This window comes from Triticum urartu, chromosome 4A, assembly GCF_056163025.1.
Source record: "Triticum urartu cultivar PI428250 chromosome 4A, HENAU_Tu73, whole genome shotgun sequence".
Taxonomy (NCBI): Eukaryota; Viridiplantae; Streptophyta; class Magnoliopsida; order Poales; family Poaceae; genus Triticum; species Triticum urartu.
The window spans coordinates 5,080,079-5,094,393 of NC_141876.1; the positions used below are offsets into that span (position 1 = coordinate 5,080,079).

At 45.6% G+C, this 14,315-nt stretch overlaps 2 protein-coding genes across 2 annotated transcripts; one reads left to right on the plus strand and one right to left on the minus strand.

The window, feature by feature from the left end:
* Nucleotides 1-324: 324 nt before the first annotated feature.
* LOC147974291 (ethylene-responsive transcription factor ERF096-like) lies at nt 325-714 on the minus strand. Its single transcript, XM_087519433.1, has one exon. The coding sequence runs from the start codon at nt 712-714 to the stop codon at nt 325-327; it is 390 nt and encodes a 129-aa protein (XP_087375559.1).
* A 7,305-nt stretch (nt 715-8,019) lies between these two features.
* LOC147974292 (uncharacterized) lies at nt 8,020-11,475 on the plus strand. Its single transcript, XM_087519993.1, has one exon. It carries the CDS (start codon nt 8,020-8,022, stop codon nt 11,473-11,475), a length of 3,456 nt encoding a protein of 1,151 aa, XP_087376119.1.
* The last annotated feature ends 2,840 nt before the right edge of the window (nt 11,476-14,315 follow it).

A 14,315-nucleotide genomic window follows, 5' to 3' on the forward strand; every position in this document is an offset into this window, starting at 1 on the left:
ATAACTGAAAATGCAGGCATTGCGATTGTGTCATGCATTTGAGACTGAAAGCCCATATCATCCATTGGATTATTGACCGCAAATTAATCGATCGACCCATCAAATATATGGTAGAGGGCCGAGTCGATGGAATCCTCATCACAATGCACCACGATCGTCGATGAGCTCGTAGGCTCTCGTAGATACATAATATACGTACATACGTAGTAAGCATATGGCCGGAATGCATACCTAGCTAGGTTGCACCCGCGCCCGCGCCCGCGCAGGCAGGCTGATGTTGCATGGATGGTACAGTAGGCGGTCGATGATCGATCGATCTAGTAGCTACTTGTTGGATTTGTCGTGGTCGTGGAGCATGGACTGCAGCACGTCGTCGTCCAGGTACTCGAACTCGATCACCCCGCTCTGCCCCTGCTGCTGATGCTGCTGCCTCGCGGCCGACGATGAAGAACCCTGGCCCTGGCGCCTGGCCTCTGCCTCGTAGACGTGCGCCCGGTCGGGGAAGTTGAGCACGGCGTTGCGGCCGCGCATGGAGTAGGCGGAGCGGTCGTAGGCGGCCGCGGCCTCCTCGGCGGTGTCAAAGGTGCCAAGCCACATGCGCACGCCGTGCCGGCTCGAGTCACGGATCTCCGCCGCGTACTTGCCCCACGGCCGGCGCCGCACCCCGCGGTACTTGGTCGGCTCGCCGGCACCGGATCCCTCTCCGCCCTCCATGATCTCAACTACTAGTAGTGAGAAATGAAGTAGTAAGTAACCCTAGCTAGCTAGCAAATCAGTGGTCGATGGTGGAGCTGATCAGAGGAGGGAAGGCGGGGGGAGAATGAAGTGGTGGTGATGCTGATCGATGGATGTTGGTGATCATGATGGGAACGGGCCGACCCAGACCTGGCCTTGGACCCGGCCCCTGTGGCCCCAAGGCCAATTTAAGAAGCCATGGGTCGACCCATATAAAAATTGTCAATGGCCTCGTTGGCCTGATGGGTATTTTGGGTCGACCCAGATTTTTTTGCTTTACATTGTTTTTGTGGATAAATAAAATGTTAAAATTAGGGACAATTTATAATGGAATCTGAGTGTAATAACTAATAAAATTACATGCTTAGCAGAAATGCTAGAACGTAAGCACAGCTAAGAGAACATCGCACCCTGTATTCCTCCGATTGGGGTTACAAGTAAGTAGCAGTACAAGTGAGTACCAGTGATCCTACATCAAAGGAGGACGAGGCGGTGCACCTGGTACATGCCCTGCATGCTAGCTAGTAGGGAGGCGGCAAACAGATTTGTAACGAGCAAAAAAATCAAACCATCTACTTGTGGTTTATACGTATGCATGCTGAAACATATAAGACAATTTTGCTGTTGATACACACACACCCTAGTTGCGAGTCGATGGTCAACTTGCAGCTGGGAGTCCTCAAGAACACACACCCCTAGTTACGAGTCGATGGTTGACATGCAACTGAAGACCCCTTGACAAAAAGACACACATGCGAGCATTTACCAGAAATTATATGACAGACTACGTCGCATAATCGGGTACTGGCGCGATGAAGATTGCAGCTGGTGTGTGATTATAAGCTATAAGATGGGCCGACCCTGCTGACCCAGCGGGTCACCCGATGCCGGCCCTGTTGACCCAATTCTCGTTTGAGACCGACCCACTTGACCCATTGGCCTCAAATTTTTGGGTCGGGTCAGCGACCCAGCGGGCCTACCCGACCCATTCCCATCCTGAGTTGGTGAGGTTGAAGGAGAAGGCGGGGGGAGTCGGAGGGTTTAAAAAGGAGAGGGTGGGAAAGGGATATGTCAATATTTGGAGGCGGGCCCGGCACGTGCGGATCCAAACCATTCCAAACGAATCCGACCATTCCTTCACGGGTAGCGTAAAGGCATACGTCCTACTCAGGCTCCTCCTCCTCACCAGACAGGCAGGCAGGTTCACCTCCTCGATTAGTCCTCGCATGCATTTCAAATCTATATATGCATGCATACATACCGAAGTTTATTTTTTCTTTCTATAATTAATAATATCCAGATGTGCTAGTATTAGACAAATGGGCAGTAGCATGTAGACACAACACTTATTCAATTACATGCATGCACCTAAAAGGACACATACTTACATACATGACTGTAATTGTGTATAATCTTCTCTTAGTTTTATGGTAAGCGTGGTGAATTATAAATTGATGTGGGTTGCCATTAATAAATTGTGTATATATAGGATGACCATGTAGTATGTTGTGAAGAGCTATCGAGGAATTAAGTTGGAGTTATTTCTTTTGGAATTATTGCGCCAGAACCAATAAATAATCACAACAATTTGGGAAAAAATCCCACATGCCACTCATCCCCAGGGCAAGTGATGGAATAGTACCTCTCTGTGACAATGTGTGACCTGGCATGCATTGTTTACTTGTACATAGTACTGAATAGACTAGACACTAGTCTATGTAACTCCCTCTGTACTAGCAGTGTGGGGTCTATCATCCATGGTTTTTCCTATCTACATATATAGACTCTACATATATAGACCCTATCTTCCAAGCTACATCGACTAGCTAAGCTCATCCTTCTACATGTAGCAACAATGCAATAAAAGGCAAAGCTTTGATTTAATTTCAAATACATATTTTGTCTTGATCTCCTCTCTCTCTCTCTCTCTCTCTCTCTCTATATATATATATATATATATATATATATATATATATATATATATATATATATATATATATATATATATACTGTGCCAGTAGGTAGATGCCACACCATTGAACTCTGAAAAAGTGTTTGCACACCGACGCCACACACACACACACACACACACACACACACACACACACACACACACACACACATATATATATATATATATAGAACGACCGTTTGGGGCACCTAGGTGTCCAGGCTCCTTGCTTTTCCACCATTTGATTGCATTTAGATGCGTGCTATTGTGATAGGTATATAAGGTAACTGGTCAATCCATTAATAACTGCCAATTCGGAAACAATTATGACGTGTATCATTTAATGGATGTCATTAAACACGCCATGCATGGTGACATAACTTTAGAAGGAAAAAAAACTAAACATTAGGTATATAGATATTTATTTCATACATGTACGAACTAGGTATGTATGAATTCATTTATTTAGTATGTACCCGTTAGATTTTTATATGTATATACCCATAATATTTGGTACGTACGCATTAGATTTTTATCTATCTAAATATCCAGAATATTTATTACATACCAATTAGCTTAGGTCTGTACGGATTCGTTTATTTGGTACATACTCATTAGATTTTTAGGCATATACCTAGAATATTTAGTATGTAATGCATTATATTTTTTGTGTATGTATACACTTAGAATATTTAGTATGTAACACATTATATTTTTTGTGTATGTATACACCTAGAATATTTAGTACCTTTAAATTAGATTTTTGTGTATGTATATACCCAAATTACGCAATATATTTTCTTGCATGGGTATATGTACGTAGGGAGAAAATCATGCGTGACTATCATACCCAGAATATTTAGTACGTACGTATTAGATTTTTATCTATGTTTATACCTAGAATATTTAGTACGTACACAAATAGATTTTTTTCTATGTATATACCCAGAATATTTAGTTCGTACCAATTAGATTAGGTATGTACGGATTCGTTTACTTGACACGCACTCATTAGAATTTTTTAGTAGGTATATACCTAGAATATTTAGTATGTAACACATTATACTTTTTGTGTATATATACCTAGAATATTTAGTACGTATCCATTTGATTTTTGTGTATGTATATACCCAGAGTCCGCAATATATTTTCTTGCATGGGTATATGTATGTAGGGAAAAATCATGCGTGGGTATCATATATTCTTACAAGTAAAAAAGTAATTAGGATCGTAGTTTATATTATTTGGTCACCGTAATTTGTATAGAAATATAAGCAGTAAAAATATGACCCGGCCTTAAGTTAAAGATACTAGATACCTTGAAAAGTTAAATTTTAGAAAAATGAATAAGAATATCCTTAATATACATACAAACATTTGGGCTAACATTACATATTTTGTCATATCCGATACCTTAAAAAATAAGAGTGTACATACGTATCATTTTTATTTGGAAAGGAATTATATTAGGAAACCAATAGTATATTAATTTTTTGGAAAGCAATTATTGACCGTTGATAGTTGTAGTGCATGCAAACAAAATTTGGAAGGTCACTATGTCCAAATATGACTTGCTATATTGGGACCTAGGTGCCCAAGCACCTAGGTGCCCCACATAATTTACCTATATATATATATATATATATATATATATATATATATATATATATATATATATATATATATATATATATATATATATATATATAGCCCATAGATTGCCCTTCAGAGGAGATCAAGACAAAATATGTATTTGAAATTAAATCAAAGCTTTGCCTTTTATTGCATTGTTGCTGCATGTAGAAGGATGAGTATATATGGGATGACTATGCCGTCTATTGTGAAGAGATACAAGTAACTAATTCGGAGTTCCTTTTCGAAAAAAAAAACTAATTCGGAGTTATTTCTGTTGGAATTGCTGGCTCAGAACCAGTAAAAAAAACACAATAAACTAGAACAAATCCTACATGCCAACTCATGCATGGCATATGGTGGAATACTCACTCTCCACTGGCAATGTCGGACCTGCCATGCATGCATATAGGGAAAAAAATTCTAATGAGAGAACATCAATTTAGTAAAGAGCACTCCATGTCCTTTTTTTACTTACTATATTTTGTCAGTCGAATTTACCCTCAAGGGATTGATGGCTAGGAATAAATAATCCTCTTATCTCATAGTATCACCTCCCTATCATGTAAGTTGCACCATCTTAAAATTTCTCTAAAAAAATGCTTCAATAATAATAGCTAGTACATGTAAATACAAAACAGAGATTAAATATTTGTGCAGAACTGACTTATACATTCCAATGGAAAAATATATTGATCCACACATTTGGAAGCAATCATATGTCTTTACCCTAGATTTCACTTCTATGTTGGTGCCTAAAAGCCCCTCCGAGTAGGTGTGTGAATTCCTATTCTTTTAGGCTGAAATTTTCTGACGTATGATCACCAAGGCTTTTGTTACCGGTCGAAATTTTAAGATTTCCCATGGTTACCACGTATATCCGTGCCCCTCGGTAAATCCACGTATTTCCGTGCCCCTTGGTAAATCCTCGTACCAAGCAAAAAGTACGTAGGATCTAATTAATCCCATCAGCGTTGGTTTTGACGTGTTGGTAGCAACCTAGTTCCTGTTTTGAGAGGTCTCTAGTTTGAATGTTTGTTCATTCACTTATTTGAATTCAAAAATCAACTATAATGTTTGTTCATTCACTTATTTGAATTCAAAATTCAACTATAATTCGTTTGAAATATTCTCGGTATTTCTCGGTAACCATGGTAACCACGTTTACCAGTCCCCCTCGTTAAAATTTCCTGATTCGGTAACCAAAACCTTGATGATCACTATCAACCTGTTGACAGCGATAGGTGTACTTCTATCCCCTGATTGTCCTGCTTACTCTGCGAGATTTGACTGTCTTCCGCATGCCCTGCGGTTCCCGCGTCTCCAGCGGCATGCAAGATCCATAGGACAGAAAGGCTTGACGCTCTCGGTGAAAGGTGTTGGCAAACTGTACATAGAAATGAATCCATTGACAGGATTGTTTAGTTGAGCTCTTATTCTTGATGCATCCCACTCCTATCTAAACTACAGAATGCTGAACTAATCTTACAACCAAGCAAAACTGATTTGTTTATGCTCTCCATCATCCTCTTTCACCACCTAGCTAGCCTCACTTGGCTCCACCTCTCCAATCGCATATATGGCTGGAGTAGTTGTCAAGTGAATGTGCCACATGAGAGAGATGACCTGCAATAAATGAATGTCAAGTCACTTCTGTCCTGTCTTTATGTTTTAATTAGAGCCAGGCTACTTCAAGGACCATATATATAATTGAGCACCACACTGAATCATGTGTATCAATTTTCAGCATCATATATAAGAGTTTAATAGACTCGTCATGTTGGCAAAAGACACATGTCTTGGTGCCTTGCCAGTTGCATCGTGCCAGCTTATCTCTAGTTAAGATGACCCCTCTGTTTAGGAAACAGAGGAATATCTTCAGTCTTAAAGGGATTATAAGCTTCCACAATTTCCTGTTATCAACCGGATGATCACAATGAACCATTGCATCATACATGAATTTGACTGTAAACTTGCCATTCTGATGCAACTTCCATCAAAAGATGCCCGGTTCATCTGACAACTGAATAGCCTCAAAACGTATGAGTAACTCATTCCAAGCTGCCAGGCGAGGTCCTAAAAGTTCCCTATGGAAAGAAATATCAGGGTTTTGTTGCCCCAAAACTTGTGTGATGGTAACAAATTTATGTCTAACAATCCTATACAAGATCGGGTATTGCACCATTGGTGGTGTGGTCCCTAGCCAGGTGTCTTCCAAGAATCCAGCCTAGGAACCGTCCCTAACCAAGAAAGTTCCAAATTGGAAAAAGAATTCCTTGGCCTTCATGACACAAGACGAAAAATGTGAGTCACTAGATTTCCAATAGACTTGAGAAACGGATTTGGATCTCGCGTACTTGTTACAAATGATTTCCTGCCATACGTGAGTAGTTTATAAACCCATTTGCTGGGAAGAGCAATATTTTTAACCTCAAGGTCTTGAATTCCAAGCCCCCCTTGACTTTTAGGTCGACATAATACAGTCCACCTAGCCAGTCGATATTTCTTGGATTCATTATCACACTGCCAAAAAAATCTGGATCTAAAGTAATTGAGACGCCGAAGAACCCCATTCGGAAGATGGAAGAATGACAACATATATAGAACCATGTTGCCGAGGACGGAATTGATCAATATCAATCGCCCCCCATATGACAAGAGTTTGGCTTTCCAACTGGCTAGTCGCTTCTCAAGTCTCTCATCCACGTGCTTCCACTCAGCAATAGTTAAACGCCGATAGTGTATGAAAATACCCAGATACCGAATCGGGAACTGCTCGAGCTGGCATCCAAAAGTGTCAGCATACTCAGGTGCAGATTCTGCAGCATCTCCAAAGCAAAAAAATTCGCTCTTATGAAAATTAATTTTGAGGCCAGAAAATTTGTGCAAGGTAGCCCACATGATATAGGTTGCACTGCTTGTGCTCCTACATAATAATCCATCACTAGTGTCATAGTTTGGCTTTTCACCTTTGTGCTCTCCACCAAACATCTCTTGTCTACTTTTCATGGTAAGGTCGGATCCAGAAGAGAGATTAGCATCAGTAGACTACGAATAGGATGCATCAGAAATACGAGTTCAAGCATAAATCTAGGAATATGCTCGATATGAAACAGTTCCAGCTAGATGTGAACAGAGTTCGGTGGAACATGCTCGACATGGAACAGTTGCAGCTAGATGCTCGATATGAAAATCAGTGTCCTTGAAGCTACAACCACAAATGCATCCAGTCTGCTGATGTTTGAACGCATTGTTCCAAAACTTCAAAAAGCAACGTTTTTGTCACGCCACCTGGGAGTGCCGCACCGAACCAGAAGGATCCGGAGGGCTAGTGGGTCCCGGAGTCAGAGACACGGCGAAGGGCTGGAAGACTGGGAAGCGAATCAGCAGACCGAATCGCCTGTCGACAGCTGTGGCGTGCATGAGTGGGTGGTATAAGTAAACGGTGTGTGTGGCGTGAGAGGGATATCGACTATTGTATTGCCTGGACCGGAAGCTGATCTTCCTGACCTCTCCTCTATCTATACAATTCCCCTTCTCTCGCCGTTCCCCTCTCATCCCCTCCTCCTACCTCCAGATCTAGATCCCTAGGTACGTTACACTTGGTATCAGAGGTCACTTCGATCCTCAGCGACTTGGACTTGCCGGACTACCTACGGAAGCCACGCTACCTCACCAAACAAGCCCAGCGGGCGAAGGCCATGGAGGAACAACTTGCGGCTCTGATCCAGTCCGTCAAGGAGAGCCGCGCGGCCACCGACGCCAGATTGGAGGCCATCCAGACATCGCTCGAGCTGTGGAGGCCGGTGGTGTCCAATCTCCAAGGCCAACTCGATGAGCTGCGCACCCAGGTGGGCCGCATCGCGCTCCATCCAGCGCTCGCGGATCCGGCGGGGACGACAGATCCGACGGCCGCCGTGTCAGATCCAGTGGTGGGAACAGTCGCGCCGCCACCAGCGGTCGACCCGGGGCACCATGGGCCAAGTGGCCACGGCGACATCCATGATCTCGGGGGTCTGGCTCATGGGGGGGTCACCACCCTAGTGCCGCCTCCGGCCAACGGTGCGTCCAAATCTCCACCCTTCTCTCTTGTTCCAAGCAGCACATCTGGGGATGGGGGGCGTGAGTTTGACCAGCGGCAGCAAGCCCAGCATAATTGGGCTTTGCCGAAACTGGATTTTCCGTCCTTTGATGGAGATAATCCGCAATTTTGGAAGAGCAGGTGTGAAAAGTACTTCGATGTCTACGGAGTTCAACCTGAACTTCGGGTGCGGGTAGCAACTCTGCATTTCACGGGAAATGCGGCTTGCTGGCTGGAGTTGCAGGAGTCACAGAGCGCATCCTTCACTTGGGAGGCCCTGTGCACAGTGCTGTGTAGCAAGTTCGGCAGAGAACAATACCAGACACACTTGAGGCAGTTCCACAGTCTTAGACAAACTAGTTCAGTCCACGAGTACATGAGTAGATTTGAGGAACTGATGCACCAGATGTTAGCACATAACCCTGGCTTTGATTCATTATACTTCACCACACACTTCCTAGAAGGGCTTCGTACTGATATTCGTGTAGGTGTTATGTTACACCAGCCAAAAGATTTGGATGCTGCTTTTTCCTTGGCTACGATGCAGGAGGAGCTGTTGGAGGTGTTGCCTCGGAAGGAATTTCGGCGACAAGATGTGCCACAACAACGAGCTCCACCGCGCCCGTTGCTAGCACTGGGCGCACCTCCAGCTCGTCAGCTACTGCCAGCACCACCGGTTGCAGCAAAGGACCGTCGGGGCCTGGATGCAGCGTGCGGTGCAGATCGGGGTGAGCGTGCCGACAGAGGGGCGCGTGGCGAAGACCGAGTCGCGGCTCTGCGCAACTACCGGCGCGCGCGAGGGCTGTGCTTCAAGTGTGGCGAGCGTTGGGGCCAAGGCCAGCAATGCGCAGCTATGGTTCAGCTGCACGTTGTAGAAGAGCTTCTCGAACTCTTGGAAGCAGAGAACCAAGCACCCCAGATGCAAGATGGCGAGTCTGACGATGAATTTCTGATGTGTATCTCCAAGGTGGCAACAACAGGTCAGACAACGCCACACACAATCAGATTGTTGGGGAGGATTGCGGGCAAGTCAGTGCTCATCTTGGTGGACTCTGGGAGCTCACACTCATTTGTTAGCGAGGCTGTGGCTGACCATCTGCAGGAGCGAGTGCAGCGGGTTGATCCTATCACAGTGAAGATCGCGGATGGAGGAGTCTTGCAGTGCGCAGGCATCATTCCGAGCTGCGAATGGACGACACAGGAGCATAGATTCAAGACGGACTTACGCATCTTGTCGCTCGGCTGTTATGACATGATAGTTGGCATGGATTGGATCCAATGCTGTGGACCAATGTGGGTGGATTGGGAGCAGAAAATCTTGCAGTTTGAAAGAGACGGCCAGAAAGTGGTGTTGCAAGGGGTGCAAAGCAAACTTCAGCATGTTCCCCAGATCTCCATGGCTCAATTACAGGAGCTGGTGGATGACCACGTGGTTGCCTGTGTGGTCACGCTCTACCCAGTGGCAGATCAACAGCCCAGGCAGCAAACGACGGACAAGATGCCGAAAGTGGAACAACTACTGAAAGAGTACGAAGTGGTCTTCTCAGAACCTCAAGAATTACCCAAACACAAGTCGTGGGACCACACAATTCCCTTGATACCCGGAGCAAAACCTGTTAACATCCGTCCCTATAGATATACTCCAGAACAGAAGACAGAGATCGAGAAGCAAGTGCAAGAGATGCTTCGCGCAGGTCTGATCGTGCCTAGTACAAGCCCATTTTCATCACCAGTCTTGCTGGTCAAGAAGAAAGACCAGACTTGGCGGTTTTGTGTGGATTTTCGGCATTTGAATGCTATCACGGTCAAGAATGCTTATTCGCTGCCGATCATTGACGAGCTGTTGGATGAGCTAGCAGGGTCAGAATGGTTCTCGAAGCTGGACTTGAAGGCAGGGTATCACCAGATCCGGTTGGTGGAGCAAGACGAGCCGAAAACAGCTTTCAAGACACATCAGGGGCAGTTTCAGTTCAAGGTGCTACCGTATGGGGTAACAGGAGGCCCGGCAACTTTCCAAAGTGCCATCAACACCGTCTTCCGGCCGTTGAACCGACATGGAGTGCTTGCATTCATGGATGACATATTAGTTCACACGAAGACATACTTGCAGCATCTGGATATTCTTCGTCAAGTGCTTCAACTCCTAAAGGAAAATGATCTGTTCGCAAAACGTTCCAAGTGTTCCTTTGCCCAACGAGAAATCAGCTATTTGGGACACACAATTAGTGGAGCAGGAGTGGCAACACTGGATGAGTATGTGCAGTCGGTGAGAACCTGGAAACAGCCAGCAACAGCGAAGGAACTCCGTGGATTCTTGGGATTGGCAGGATACTACCGCAAGTTTGTGCGCAATTTTGGTATCCTCAGCCGCCCTCTCAACGACCTCTTAAAAAAGAATGTGCCATTCATCTGGACGGACACCACAGAGGCAGCCTTCCAGGCTATGAAAACAGCGCTCATCGAGGCACCCGTGCTTGCGTTACTGGACTTTTCCAAACGGTTCGTGGTGGAAACCGATGTGAGTGCCACAGGCATTGGCGCTGTACTGATGCAAAATGATCACCCCGTGGCGTATTTGAGCAGATCCCTCGCTCCCCGCAACCTGGGGCTATCGGCTTATGAGAAAGAGTGCCTGGCCTTATTACTTGCAGTAGATCACTGGCGTCCATACCTGCAGCACTCCGAATTCACCATTCGTACGGATCAAAAGAGCTTGCTGAATTTGACTGACCAGAGGATAAACACCCCAATCCAGCAGCGGGCTTTCACCAAACTTGTGGGGCTGCAGTTCAAGATTCAGTACAAGGCAGGGGTGACCAACCGAGCAGCCGATGCACTGTCGCGCAGAGTGCATGACATACCTGAGGAATTGGCAGCCGTGGCAGTGTGCAAACCAGCCTGGCTAGAAGCCATCACTGATAGCTATCGGCAAGACCCTACAGCGCAGCAATTGCTAACCAGATTATCGTTGGATCCAACCAGCGATGAAGGATATGCTATTCAGGATGGTGTGCTCAAGTACAATGACAAGATTTGGATTGGCAATGACGTCGAAACCCAGTCCTCCCTGATCTAGGCGTTGCATGATAGCGCGACGGGAGGACACTCAGGATTTCATGCCACCTACAACCGAGTGCGCAGGCTGTTTGCATGGAAGAACTTGAAGAACATGGTGCAGCAGTTCGTGAGCCAGTGCAGCACGTGTCAGAGAGCCAAAACGGAACGGGCGTCCCCCGCAGGGCTACTCCAACCACTACCTATCCCCAAATGGCCCTGGGCAGTAGTATCACTGGATTTCATCGAAGGGTTACCCAAATCAGGAGGATATGATGTGATACTAGTAGTGGTCGATAAATTCTCCAAATATGCACACTTTGTGCCCATGAAGCACCCGTACACAGCACTGACAGTCGCCCAGATATACATGCAGCAGGTCTTCAAATTACATGGGCTTCCATTGGCATTGATCTCAGATCGGGATCGTATCTTCACAAGCAACCTATGGCAGGAGCTGTTCCGTCTCTCTCAGACACAATTGCGTATGAGCTCTTCTTACCATCCCCAAACGGATGGGCAGACGGAACGTGTGAATCAGTGTCTCGAGACCTACCTGCGCTGCTCAGTCCACTCTTGTCCGCGCAATTGGTGCAAATGGCTGTTCCTTGCGGAGTACTGGTACAATACCACCTTTCACTCGGCGCTGGGGCGAACACCGTTTGAGGTTATCTATGGGACGCTACCCCGAGAGTTTGGGGTAACTCAAGTTGATCAGTGCACTGTTCCGGACTTGGCGACGTGGCTAAAGGAAAGAGAGGTTATGCTCGACCCGCTCCAACAGCAACTCAAGAATGCCCAGGACAGGATGAAGAGGCAAGCAGACAAGAAGCGCACGAACAAGGAATTTGCAGTGGGAGACTGGGTTTACCTCAAACTACAACCGTTCATACAGAGCTCAGTGGCGCGGAGGCCATTCCAAAAACTCGCCTTCCGCTATTATGGCCCATACCAGGTGACTGCTAAAGTTGGGAAGGTAGCGTATCGTCTCGCGCTGCCGGAGACAAGTCAGATACATCCAGTTGTGCACATTTCGCAACTGAAGCAGGCCTTGGGAGTGGACACCACTGTGGAAGCTGATCTTCCGCCGGAGCCCGCGGTGCTGCAAATGCAACATGAACCACTCCAGATCCTGGCCAGTAAAGAGGTGAACACCAGCGCAGGTAACCACTCACGCTACTTGATTCGTTGGTCAAATTTGCCCAGGTCTCTTGCCACTTGGGAGGAGCCAGAGGAGCTTCAGCAACGGTTCCCGGCATCAGCGGCTTGGGGGCAAGCCGCAGCTCAAGGAGGGGAGATTGTCACGCCACCTGGAAGTGCCGCACCGAACCAGAAGGATCCGGAGGGCTAGTGGGTCCCGGAGTCAGAGACACGGCGAAGGGCTGGAAGACTGGGAAGCGAATCAGCAGACCGAATCGCCTGTCGACAGCTGTGGCGTGCGTCAGTGGGTGGTATAAGTAAACGGTGTGTGTGGCGTGAGAGGGATATCGACTATTGTATTGCCTGGACCGGAAGCTGATCTTCCTGACCTCTCCTCTATCTATACAATTCCCCTTCTCTCGCCTTTCCCCTCTCATCCCCTCCTCCTACCTCCAGATCTAGATCCCTAGGTACGTTACAGTTTTGCTGTTGAACAAATCATCAAGTGTGTTCTAAAATTTTCCTGTATACAAAAGTGATGTGTGCTTCAGCCGGTACACACTTTAAAGAAGTTTATTCTCTTTTAGACAACTCAAGTAATCAATGGTGTTGTTTATAACTTACCCTCTAGTTGAAAAAGGCAGTCAAGACAATTGATGCGCTCAGCAGAAAAAATGATCGGCTCTAGAAACTGTTTGCAGCCCATCTAACTTTTGAAAAGGGGCTCTTTATTACTTAAAAGGTTTAAGCATTACACCCGGCCTCTGCATAACTAAGATGCACACAGCCAACAAAGTCATCATGACAAGCCAAAAAAAAAGAAGAAGGCGAAATACAAAGATGAATAATTGTATGACACCTAAACGGTAGGAGGCCCAATCCTAAGATCATGCTGCCACCCATGTTGGGTAAAAGTATCCCTCGCCGCAACCTCCAATCGTGTACACACCTCCGTAAACAGGTCTCGATTCTCCACTCGTTGTAGAGAGGACCATAAACGAAGCGTCCCGGTACATCTGTAGATAACCTGCATAAGGGAAGTACTTTTATCATTAAAAACCTTATCATTTCTACATAGCCAAAGCGACCAAATCACGGCAAGCGCTCCCACCCTGAGAAGAATTCTAAACTTGTGATCAATCCCATGTAACCAGTTGCCAAATATATTAGCAACACTACACGGAGGATACAAGCCAGAAGCTATCTGGATGACTAACCATATAGAACGAGCCAATTTACAATGAAAGAACAAATGTTTTATTGTCTCATCATACGGACAAAATACACATTGCGTACTTCCATGCCAATTCCTCTTAATAAGGTTATCTTTAGTAAGAATGACTCCGCGACGAAGATACCACACAAAGATTTTATTCTTAAGAGGTATCTTCATCTTTCAGATCTTCTTATTATTATCAACTGGCACATCTGACTGGATCAGAGCTCTATACATAGACTCCACTGAGAACTGCCCATTCCCATGTAGGTTCCAACGAAAGATATCGGACCCTTGTGACAACTGTACCATGGTTAACCGTTGGAGCAGTATGTTCCACGATTGGAGTCTAGGTCCAATTAAATCCCTTCTGAATGTCACATTTGTCGGAAATGATTCCAAAACCTTGGCAATAGTATCGCCCTTGTGAAGCACAATATTATACAGAGCTGGATATTGTTCCCGGAGAGTAGCACTACCTAGCCACTTATCCTCCCAGAATCTAA

Coding starts and splice junctions, on each gene's coding strand:
- LOC147974292 (XM_087519993.1), top strand. CDS start 8,020: ATGGAGGAACAACTTGCGGCTCTGATCCAGTCCGTCAAGGAGAGCCGC.
- LOC147974291 (XM_087519433.1), bottom strand. CDS start 714: ATGGAGGGCGGAGAGGGATCCGGTGCCGGCGAGCCGACCAAGTACCGC.